The 12424-nt window shown below is 38.8% G+C and overlaps 1 protein-coding gene across 3 annotated transcripts in view; it reads right to left on the bottom strand.

Moving 5' to 3' along the window:
- Positions 1 to 5850: 5850 nt before the first annotated feature.
- tspan9a (tetraspanin 9a) overlaps positions 5851 to 12424 on the bottom strand; it is a 224119-nt gene continuing 217545 nt past the window's right edge. For all 3 annotated transcript variants that reach the window (XM_032580078.1, XM_032580071.1, XM_032580062.1), the window contains one exon: positions 5851 to 12317. In XM_032580078.1, the coding sequence (XP_032435969.1) occupies positions 12246 to 12317 (72 nt within the window). In that variant the 3' untranslated portion in view covers positions 5851 to 12245. The remainder of the gene's footprint in view (positions 12318 to 12424) is intronic.

The raw sequence follows: 12424 nt of genomic DNA, 5'->3' as shown, positions 1-12424 counted from the left end.
TGTCCATGTAGGCTGACAGGTCAGATTCCACTAAATGCGTGTGTGCGTGGGTGTGTGTGTGTGTGTGACTGCAGCTGAACAGCCGGGAGTCTCCATTAGTGTGAGACTCATTTCAACTCAAACTCCACTTTGCCTCCTGTTTTGTGTGGCATCAGTTTCAGATCCTGCTTACATCCCCACCAGCGAAATGCCTGCTTGTTTCTGTACTTAAGCTTATTGCTTCTGAAAGGCTCAAGTTTTAAAGTACAAACTGCAGCTTCAGAAGACGGACGTGACTCTGTGAAATGTAAAGCAGAATGGCAGCAGACACCGGCTGGACAATGCCAACTGAGCAGGAACATCTAACGGAGTTACAGTAAAAAACACAAAACTAATCAGGCATGTTGTCGTCAAACATCCGGTTTAGTTCCCGTTTCTGATTTAGGGGAAAATTGACGGATTTCCACAAAACAGAAAAAGGGCAGAGGAGTCAGGATGGAAACACACATTAAAGATTCACTCAGGTCTCCTTGAACTTTCTAAAATTTCCTCTGACGAGATTCTGGAAGCATATTCACATATTTTCTTCCCTGGTTATTCTCCTAGCGGAGTTAGGCTCCCAGCATTTAACACTGTTGACCATGATTTATTATTGAAGTGATAAATCACTGGGTCAAACTCTCTGGTCCAGTACTGGACCGGTTCGATTCTTACCTAAAGAGCAGAAACTTCTTCATGTCAGTAGGTAACTTTTCATCTGAGCAAACAGAAGTCACATGTGGAGCAACATGAGGTTCAATCCTGGAGTGTCTCATAGTTACGGAGGCGCCACAACTTTCTCCAGCTCAATAGAAACAAAACTGAAGTTCTCATCTTTGGACCTAAAGAGGAAAGACCTAGAGTCAGCACACAGCTTCAGTTACTACAGATAGCAACTAGGGATCAGGATGAAATCTGATGGACTCAGACCTGAATTCTCAGAATGACATAAAGACAGTTACAAAGTCGGCCTTCTATCACCTGAAGAACATTTTCAGGATTAAAGGACTAATGTCTCAGCAGGATCTAGAGAAACTCTTCCATGCATTTATCTTTATTCTCATTGATTACTGCAGCAGTGTTTCACAGATCTAAAAAAATACATTTAAAAAAATCCTCCAGCTGCAGCTGATCCAGAACGCTGCTGCTGGAGTTCTCACTAAAACCAGGAAGATAGAAGATAGTCTACGGTCCTTAAACTGGCCCAGGAGCTCAGAGAACAGACTTTAAAACATTTCTGTTAGTTTATAAATGGCTTAAAGATCTGCTGTTGCATCAACCTTCCAGACCTCTCAGGTCTTCTGAATTCTGCTTCTCCATGTTAGGTTCTGGTTCTGGTTATGCAGAGCAGAACCAGAACCAGAACCTAACATGGAGAAGCAGAATTCAGTTTCTATGCACTACGACTTTGGAAACTGCAAAACTGCTGAAACACTGAGTTCTTTTGAATCAGTGCTAAATGTCTGCCTGTTTAAATTTGCCTTTGATTAATAATAACTGAAACATTTATCAATATATTTTATGTATGTTTGCTTGATGAATTTGATGGCATTTGACAAAATGTAATGTTTATTGCTGGTTTCATCTTGGTAGCTGCTTTATGTTGTAAAGTGTTTGATTTGCCTTGTTGCTATAGAAATAAACTTGACTTCCTGCCAAGCCAGCAGAACATGAAGACTTAATGAGATTGATCTGCGTTTCCTTTGTAGCAGAAACTTCAGACTTTTATCCCCCTGATACTGAACTGCGACAAGTCGGCCTTTCTTAATTTGCCTGACCTTCTCGTATTTTGAAAGCCGTTTTGGAATTTGTTCTGAGAGGAATATTGATGCTATGAAAACACGACGATGTAGAAACATAAGCAGACAAGATGAATCTGCCTTAATAAACGGCAGCACAACAGAAGTGTCCAGCTTTCTGCTTTACATAACGACATATTCTTGTATCAGTGGGAAAGTTTTTTTTTTTTTTGCAGCTTTTTAAATCATTTTTTTTCCAGTTCTTTAGCAGACGTTGAACAATGATGGGGCATCATATTCAAGAAACATGTCAGGACCTGGATAAGAGCCAAATAGACTTTAAACATCACAAGAATATCTGCCTGCTTAAAAATAAATATAAGAATTATTTACAGCTTACGTTATAAAGCAAGTTATGTTTAAAAAAACTCTTGTAAAGGTTTTGATTTTGAAAATAGTGAGAAAAATAAAACATGGATTTCAAAGCTGCACAGGAAAAAAAAAATCACATTCCAGTAAATAGAAATGACTGATGTATTCTCATCTTCTCTTCCTCTGAATAACGACATAAACACGTTGCTCTGTTCTGCTGGGAAGTTCTGAAGCGGGTTCTGTCCTGGGACGCCGCATTCCTGAGGCTGAAACTCCACTGGACTTATACCCTGCAGCAACGATAAGCCTGATTATTCTTTCCTGGGGCGATCCTTGTGGTTTCTGCAACTGCACTTGGATAAACTTTGAAACTTTTTCTCCTTCTTTAGATAAAGAAGATCTCCAATATTTCCAATATTTTCTGACAGTCAGGAGATTCAGTCTGCTGTCTGTAACTCTGAAACGTGTTGGTACCCCAAACAGGAATATTAATCCTAGTTCTATATTTAAACCAAAGCATTTAACCCTCATTAGTATAACATGATGTGCCCTCAAGTTTTTTAATCAACCCATTTGAACTTTGCATATTTTGCAGTTCTGTCTGTGGGTTTGCCAACGGGTCCAAACCCAGATGCTAATGCTGTTTAGATAGAATCAGATTACATAGATTACATTACTCATGTAATGTAATCACATTACATGAGTAACTTTTTGGAAAAAACAACAGCATACTCTACTGCACTTGAGCAATATTATTATGAAGTATTGCTACTCTTATTTAAGTAAAATAAGTGAGTGACTGCACTGAATGAAGAACAAACATATTTTAATTTAATTTAATTTTAAAGTACATGGAAACACAACGACAAACCTACAGTTTATGCTGAAGTGAGACCTCTTGTTTCTACACAAGCTTTGATGAATTAATGTTATTTTCCTGTAGTTCAAACAGAAACAGTAAAAACTATATACAGTCACTGGAAATACTTTCACACAAAAAGTATTTACTGTAAGCATTAGTTTTTCAAGTTTTATATAAAAATATATTTGGAAATGTGTTTCTTCTGCTTTAACTAGTTATTATGAAATCATTTTATTTGTCTTGTTTTCATTTTAGTCTTTAAAATACCAAACTTATTAATTTATTATCTGTCTGATGACATTGTTATAATATTAAGTCTAATCTTATGATCAGCTACTTCATACTTACTAGAGTAAATCTTATTCAGCTTCTTTTTAAGTTTACTTATAAGTACAAATATATTGAAGTAGTGCTGCACTAACACAATGTTTTGAGTTTTCCCACCTCTGGTTAGAACTTCACAAGTTTTTATACTCTGACGATATTCAGGACATAATCAATAAACAACAGAAAACATTTTAACAGAGATATCGACTCATCTAAAACCAGAACTTACTGTTTGCTTTATGTGGTTTAAGTTTCTGACCAGAATCCAGCAAAATACTGAAACTACAAATGTCTGCCATACAGATGTTACAGATGTTACAGGACTGTCTTCAGGATGTGCAGACGTGGTTAAGAGCAAATTTTCTGAACTTATGGAAGAAACTGATTTTGTGTTTGGTCATACGATCCCCTTCTTGGACATGAATGGACCTTTTGTTGTCCATTCAAGAAAAACCTGGGTGTGATTGTTGTTCCTATGTTTAAATTTGATAAACATATTAGTGTTGTTATCAAAGCCACTTTCCTTCATTTGAGGACTTTTGCCAAGATAAAATCTTATCTTCTTGGGGGATAAGACGCTGCAGCCTGTTTGCTGACAAAAACAAGGAGACGTGAATCTATTACTGCGGTTTTGTGCAACCTGCATGGGCTCCCTGTTGCTTTTCGGATAAAATTCAAGGTTTTATGGGTTTTAAGTGTTTAAACTCTATGGGAACTTCTTACTAAAGTGAGCTTTTGCAGCCCTACACCCCACCCAGAGCCCTGAAGTCAACTGACCAGTTTTTATTATCTGTCCCTAAAGCTGAGCTAAAAGGAGGCAGAGCCTCTGTGGCTCAGTCTCCCTCTGCCTGTTAAACTTTCTGTCAGTTTAAGTCCAGACTGAAAACTCATCTATTCTTTGCCTTCAAGACCAGTTAAAAAGAAAAGGTAAAGGATGGAAGAAAATCGCTGCAGCTAAATTTCAAAATTGGTAATTTTTATTCATACTATTAGCTTTTCGCATCTCTGCCAATTTTATATATATTTATATTTTTACTAAACTTAATTTTATTTCTATTTTGTCATTTATCTACCTGTGATGTTGTGTTTGTTGGTCAGCTGAGGCTGTTGTAAATGTGCTACATGAAGTCAAGTCAAACTTTGACTAGACTTCATGGAAGCAAATATAAGCTAATAAATCCAGGCAAAGCAAACCAGATCCGGTTCTGATCCACAGAAACATCCAGACAGACTCGGCTCTAAAACCCAGTTACCTCCTGCTGTCTTCATGGTTGAACCCGCAGTTCCTTCCTCACAACTGGACCTTAAAATTCGGTTCTTTGCTCCGTTTTAGTTTCAGGCTGACCACACACACAATCATACAATCACACAATCTGCTCCTGCTGCACCTGGTCTGTGGTCACGTGGGTGGGCGGGGCTTAAAGGCTGCGGAGGAAGTTTGCTTGAAGATCCGGAAATCCTCTGATTCATTTGGAGGAGAGCGCGGGAACGCCGTTTTCATCATTGATCACGTGCTTTCCAGCGCCACCTGGCGTCCAATTAACGCACGAACCACACCTTTAGTAAACAGCAGCAGCGGTGGCGTTTAGAAGAACAGCGCCACCTGGCGTCTCAAAACAAAAAACCTGGTTGACGCCTACCTCTGATTTGTCAGGTTGGTTGTTTCCATTAGATTAATGATGTTTAAGAATTAAAAACCTTTAAACAATATTGTGTAAAGGTTTTAGACCAACCCATTTTTAAAATAATATTTCTTTGATTTCCCTTCAACCATTAAAATGACTGAAACTTATACTTAAATAAATAATTCAATAGCTGTATATAGGTAATAATCCATAACAATACAAAAAAATAATCTTTTTAACTTTAATCTAACATTGAACTAATCTGTATTTCTTCGTATAAATATTTTTAATATTTTATAACATTAGCTAAATTATTACATGTAGAAATCAATTATTTTATGATATGTTGAAAACATTGGTTATTCTCTAATAAGATCATGATCCCATTTTGCACTGCTGCTTTTGTATATGTATCTATTAAACAGATATTTATTTGACTAATTATTATTGAGTTCTGTCCAATTTCTCTATATTTGTCCTAAAACAAGGCTGGCTTTTAAATATTTTAAAGAGGTTTTTGTTTCCAATGTTTTCTGAGGTATTTTGAAGTTTTTGGGTATTTTTTTAAACAAATGTGAGTTAGAAAAGTTTTAAGTTTACTTTAAAGGACTTTAAATGTACTATTTTCTGTCATATTTATAATTTACAAACAGTCCTTTTTAGTGGTTTGTTTTAGAAACATTTAGTATTAGATGGAAAAAGCACCATGATATGTACCATAACGCAGTTTTACAGAGTGAGAACCAGAAACAAACCTTAAAATCCCATCAACTGCAGCTTAACAAGCTCCAAGCTACACAGGAACCTGATATACGGTTCCATGGAACTGAAATTCAGGTCAATGAAACGTATGAGGCTGGGGAAACGTAGAGAAAACTCTAATAACAACAAGTGGGGGAAAATCCACTCTAGATTACTTTTACTTTATTTCAGTACATGTTACCCATACAAAATAATCTGTACAAAGGCTAAAATAGATCAGAGTTTTGCATAGAAATAACAGCAATCTAAAACAACAAAAAACAAAAATGAGGGTGGAATGGCACAAAACATGCATTCTCTCTTTTACTCTCTGTAACACACACACCCACACACACCCCTGCACACACACAGATACTTCTGATGACATTAGGTTAAAAAGGGGGGATCTGTGGAAAACATGCTGCTGCTCATTCCGTCCTGTTAAAGTGCGAGACAATTTGCCAATAGTTTGGACTTTCATCACCTCCTTTTTGTTCTCTAAAGACCCTCAGAGCTCAACCTGCCGACTGCCATTAGCTCATCTCCAGGAGAACTGCAGGATTACCAGGAAGAAGCAGCTTTGATGCAGGGATGCCTCTCTTTCATTAAACACTTCATGAGATCTGGACTGGCGAATTCCTCTCACTGTCACCACTCCATAAAACCTGAATCAGTATTTAAATGTGGCCTATAAAATTGACAGCAACATATAAATGAGAATAAATCAGAAGCAATGAGTCATTAAACAGGAAAGGCAATGACTGTGCGCCATCTTGGGATTTAGTGACACACTTTCCTTTATTTAAAAAATAGTTGATTTGGAGAGAAAGAGCAGGAAGTGCACCACCTCGGATAGAGTAGCTTTGTGGCAGGAAGTCACAGGACGATGTTGGCAGGCATCAGACAATGCCGCCGAGCAGAGCACAACATCAAACACGCCGTTTCTGCAGTAGAACATCATTTCCACCGCTCAAAGATACAGCTTCAGCTCAGAAGACGGATTCAGAGCAGATTACACAAAATAATACGCCAAAAGGAGGTAAAAAAATTAAGTGATTCAAATAAAAAGAAACTGCTCCAAGTCCCTCAGTGCTGCACAAAACCCGGATCGCTGCGATGCATTTAGTCCTCAGCATCTCTGTGACTTACTGAGGGATGAGAAAGAATATTTTATGCTTCTTCTGAAATGAAAAAGAAATGTTTTTACTACAAGATCAAAATCCAGTCAAACAAGACACGAAAAGCTTACTGATAAAAACATAAATTTACATAAAATTTACACTGCAAGTGGAGGAAGAACAGCAAACAAGGAAAACAGACACATACAGTACAAGAAGGTATGTCTAAGTAAGCGTGAAAGCACATAGTTTGTTAGAAAATTGAGCTGTCAGTGTAAATATATTCATTTGTGTTGAAGCAAACACTGACTTAAATCAGTTGTAAAATGAGAATATATTTCTATATATACACATGGGGCTGATATATTAGTTACATGAGCAGTTAAACTGCACATCCTCATTTATTTAAAACTAGAAGTGGAATCGATGCGTCTCCAGTCATCAACTATATGACCAAAAGTATTCGCTCAGCCGTCCAAATCGTTGGATTCAGCTGCAACAGGAGCATCAAATCCAGCATTTGGGAAGGTAGACTGTTTCTAGAAACATTTGTAAAAAAAATTAATATTCCATGTCAACTGTTAGTGGTAGCAAAGCAAAGTGGAAACAACTGGGAATTACAGCCACAAAGACTGTGTAAAATCACAGCAAATTTCAAAGCTCAATTATAATTTTGTAAATTTTTTTGTGTGGTCATTGATTCTGCTAATTAAATGCGACCACAATCAGATTTCTGTATGAACGGTTTTTAACATCAAAGCGACTCACAGAAGAAGAACGTAGACGTGACGCAGCAGCACTCCGTTTATGGCAGTAATAATGGACGCCGCCGTCTATAGACCCATTTTAATGTAACTGACACAAAATCATAAGATGAGGAAAAGGAAGAAGAAGAAAGCCCACGACTGCAACTTCTGAGCTGGTTCTGACCCGGTTCTATTTGGATGTAGAGTCGGACCAGGAGTGATGGGATTGGGATTTGTTACACGTCACTGACACACACACACACTTCTTTCATAATTTTATAATTACAGTTTTTAGCCATTGTTTACGGCTTCTTCTGGTGCAGAACTATGATCCATGTTTCACGTAAAAGTCCGATTAAATGCAACATGAAAATTCAGACCAACGATGTCAAAATCATTTTCAATTTGGCTAAGATCAAATTTAGCCAGTTGAGTCAAAATGTATTGATAAAACCTATTAAACTGTTGAAATATGAATAAACAGCGGTCTCTGCATCAATAAATAAAATTAAATAATATTTGAACATCTTTTCATGTTGATGTAATTTGGCTGTGTTGAAAAAAACTGAGATAAAAACTGCTTTACTTTGACTAAGTTTTTGGTGCGGGGGCCCTCTTTTGGCCCCCGCACCTTCAGTTTGACACAAGGTGTGAAGATTTGAAAACAATCAGATACATATTCAATTTAGTTACACATATGGACGTGGAACAAAACAGATTTTTTAGGGGGGGTGAAACAATCAGAAGTGAGCCGTTCAGACTGAAAAAGTCGGGAGAATGGCTGCAACGGCTGGGCTGCCATCATATACCAACTTATATATAGGACTGTGTATCTCTGAGATGAGAATACTGCTGGCAGTAAAGTGTATTTGCTACATTTCCATTCATTCTGAATTGATGTGCTTGTTCCAGTATTAAGACAAAAAAAGGCATTTTTGCACCTTGTAAAGAAGCAGAAGCGCTGCCAAGACTAATCCCTTGTGTAAAAAATGAATTAAAGGTGTCATCTGCGTACAATGAGAGTCAGGGGAGCGTCTGTCACAAACAGGAACAAAAAGCCAACAAAAACAGTAGAAAACAAACATTAAAACAGCAACAACCAACATACAAAAATAACATCACTGGACAGCTTTTGTAAAAATGTCATTTGGCCCTACGTTCTAAAAAAAACACACAGATGAACCCAAACTAAGCGACAGTGGCAGGGTTGAAGCAGAGTTCACACTCAGAGTCTCTGTGTATTCGGATGAGTCAGCGGCGAAGCGTTACAGAAACTGCAGGCTTTGAACCACAACGTCACATCTGGAGAATTTTTATCCTCAACATTCTGCGTCCTTGTGTTTTCTATTTAACGTGAGTACAGTGAAATATTCACCTAGATTTTTTGTGAGGTGTACAGTGCAGCCTCACATGTAGCTGCGACAGTAACACTGATTCCTCCCGTAACCCTCCTCAGTGCAGAACGTTTTCCTCTGCTGCTGCTTTCCACAGAGCTGAGCTGCTTCTCTGCAGCGTCTCAATGTGAAGCCAGCATCTGCAGAGCGAGGCGGCAAATAAGGGGGAAAACAGTCGTGTGGAGTTTGTGGAGGCAGCCAAGCTGTGGGGGCTAAGAGAGGGAGCAAGCAGTCGTGCATGCACTGTACAACAGCAGCTGTCATGTTAACCCCATGGACACAACAAGTAGAGACGCAGAATGTCTCAGGCTGCATAGAGCGCTCTAAATCTGCAGAACAAACCAGGAACCCCAGCTGCCCTCTGGCCAGAAGATCAATTAAAACGCAACAATTTTGATGTAATTTTGCACAAACATACAGAGTTCTACGGAAGAGAAATATGACCACTGAAAAAATTTAATTCTTAAATTTTTCTCAGAATTCTGACTTAAATTTCAAAATTCTCAGAGATTAAAGTCAAAATTCTGGAAAATAATGGAAAGAATAAAGTCATAATGCTGAGATTAAAATTAGTTGTTTTTTTTCAATGGCCCTAATCCTCTTCTGTAGAGTTCAAGCTTCAAGTGACGCAAAATGCAAAAATTTGGACCAAATGTGAATTACAGTCACTTTAACACTTTGTGTAGCTGCTTTGGAAGTTCAGGCTGTGAATGCAGCCAGCAGCTCTGCAAAGTCTGAGTCCAGAAAAGTCCTTTTGGACAGGTGGAAATCAGGCTTGTGAGGGAGATTAGAAATGTTATTTATTCAGTGGGATGCACCTCAGGCATGCAGTGCCTTTATGCTGCGGCTTCAGCTGAGTAATTGCAGTGAATTAAATGGAAACAGAATCACCAATCAGGCGACAGCGCTGTCTCGACCTCATTCTGCCTAACTGGCGTACGCTGCGAACAATACCACTGGGTAGCTTTCTAAACAAACAAAGCCACTAACTATAATCATAGACACAATGATGTGTCACAAAAAATAAAAAATAAAAAAAAGGGGCTGCAGCAGCAGAAAACCACAAAGACGATCCGGCAGAGGCTGGAAAAGTAGAGAAGGAGTGAGCCTGAAAAATCATCGGACATTTCTTCTGTTTTATTTTAGTTTTGCAGAACTTTTCCAGTTACTGCGTGTCTATCGACCAGGTGATGTATGAAATCAGCTGAATTAGAATTTTTCATGAGTCTTTGTCTCTCCAGGTAATTAATTTTAAGCAAAATAAAGTAATCTGTGTCCTTTCTGGACTTTTCAAATCATGTAATTTGATTCAAATACAGAATCACTAAAAAATTCATTAGAATAAAAAAATTAAATTAAAAATAAAACTAATTAGTGAGTATTAGTTGCTGTGTGAAAAAATATTTTGCATATAATATTTTAATGACATTCTTTAAGAAAACAACCTAAAGGGACGCCGGGGTTAAAGGACATATGTTCTTTTTTCACTTCTTACTGCTCATATCTGATCATTTGTGCTTAATCTGCAATCAGATCTGCTCCAGTTTGCACCTAATCAACCGTCTCTCTGATTAAAGCTGACCTGTTTCACTTTGTGCGGATGCGCTGCAGCGTAGCATCGTTCTCTGTGAACGGAGCATCCCTGCTGTAAATAAAGCCATAAACCTCTCAGGTCTTTTCTTTCTGTAACTTGTCTCTTGATTTGCTGTTTCTTTTTCATCGTTGTCGATGTCAAAACAATTTACCCCGGAGACGTCAAAAACTGAATAACCTAAGCCTGACAGGCGCAGCTAAACCGATCCCCATCCAATAAAGGTAGCTCTTCACACCTCTTTATACCTTCTGAGATAAACTGGGGGGCATTCTCTTCAAGCCACCAGCAGATGAAGAGTATTTCTGGTCTGCAGGAGGCAGACTGATGCCCCGGCTTCCTGTGGTGCATCAGTGCGTAAACAGATGTGTCCTACAGGGTTTGTGTTGCTATATCTATCCGCCTTGGCTTTGATCCCAGCCCCCCACCAATTCCTCTTTAGGCTGCATAAAAAGTAAGCTTACATGAAATATGTGAAGTTGCAAACCAGAGGTGTGACTGAGTAATGAGCAGGAATGTCAAACTCACTGCTTCCTGAAATGTGGGAAGAGAATCGGGGTGTAAACAGAAAAAAATGGAGGCAGGGTTGAGTTGAGGGTGACTGAATGAATGAGAGCTGGAGGAGAAGCTGCTGGCCTCCCCCTGCCTGCACAAGTGATGGCTGCAACAGTGAGAAAACATGTCTGCCGTTACTCTTTCCTCTCTGATTCCAGGTTTTACCTCCTCTGAGTGATCAAACAAACACAGAGATAAACACACAAACACTTCGTCTAAAAAAAAAAAAAGACTTTATCACCCGGATCCCTTCGCTGACAAACAGCTTAACGCTGTGAATGTTGCCTCACAGGGGAATTTGAACACAGCAATGCGTGTTCAAGGACAGATTTATGAATTAAAATTTATTACCCAGCGGATTTTGCTGAATTCGATGCCAAATAAATCCACTGATAATTCCTCACACTCACATGATGTTCTTCCAACACTTTCCCTTTTCCCTAATCTCTACAGCGCAGTAAAAAAAAAAAATTTATGGATTACAACAAAAACCACGCAGACATGTCTGTGCCCCTTCACGTCAAACCCGAGCCGACACGCAGCACATCCACCAGGTCGCCATGCTGAACTGCTCACCACTCAGCATTCTGCAGGAGCGCTGAGCGTTTGAATAAAAAACAAATCTGAGAAGTTTAAAACTAAAGTTTCAGAGACACGCAAGTCAGTGAAGTAAAAAACTAGCATGCCGTATTGGGTCTTTATCCATTTACAAGGGAAAACAGGGAGCAATGCGTTGATCAACATGAAAAAACCTCCAGAAAGGAGAAAAGTTTCAGTTTCTATTTCATGGGTTTTCGTCACCTTGGAGATGCGGTATGGGCTTTAGTTCAGTCTTCATTGTCTCAAAATCCAACTTTCCTTCCAGCAAATTGTTAGTCCAAGAAAAATGATGAGAAAAAACAAAGTATATTTCATTCAGAACCAATGTTATTCTCTTGCTTGCCAAAAGTAGGTGTCCCTTCAGATCCAGTTGTGTTACTCTTTGGCAAAATGAATGAGAGGAGGAGAGAGCAGGAAAGGTGCAGGAACACAGCTGGAATCTGTACAGGCCAGGAAGGAGGACAGGATGCTTTACACAAGTGGTGAAGTGAGACGGAAAGCAAGAATGTTGGAATCAGAGTCTCTTCCCAGCAGGCAGTGGGGCTCCTCCACCCAGGTTAGGCGTCGTACTTCTTCCCTGTTCTGTGGATGTGATGGAAGAGCGTCATGGAGAACGCCATGCCCAACAGCTGCACAGGAAACAAGAGGGAAACGGAAATAAGTCACTTCCTGTGGGTTTCATAGATGAAAACAGATATTTACTTACATTGATAAAAACACACAAATGTTTTTCATA

Source organism: Xiphophorus hellerii, chromosome 2 (assembly GCF_003331165.1).
Source record: "Xiphophorus hellerii strain 12219 chromosome 2, Xiphophorus_hellerii-4.1, whole genome shotgun sequence".
NCBI lineage: Eukaryota > Metazoa > Chordata > Actinopteri > Cyprinodontiformes > Poeciliidae > Xiphophorus > Xiphophorus hellerii.
Note: the sequence above shows the minus strand (reverse complement) of the source record. Positions and strands in the feature narration are given on the sequence as shown.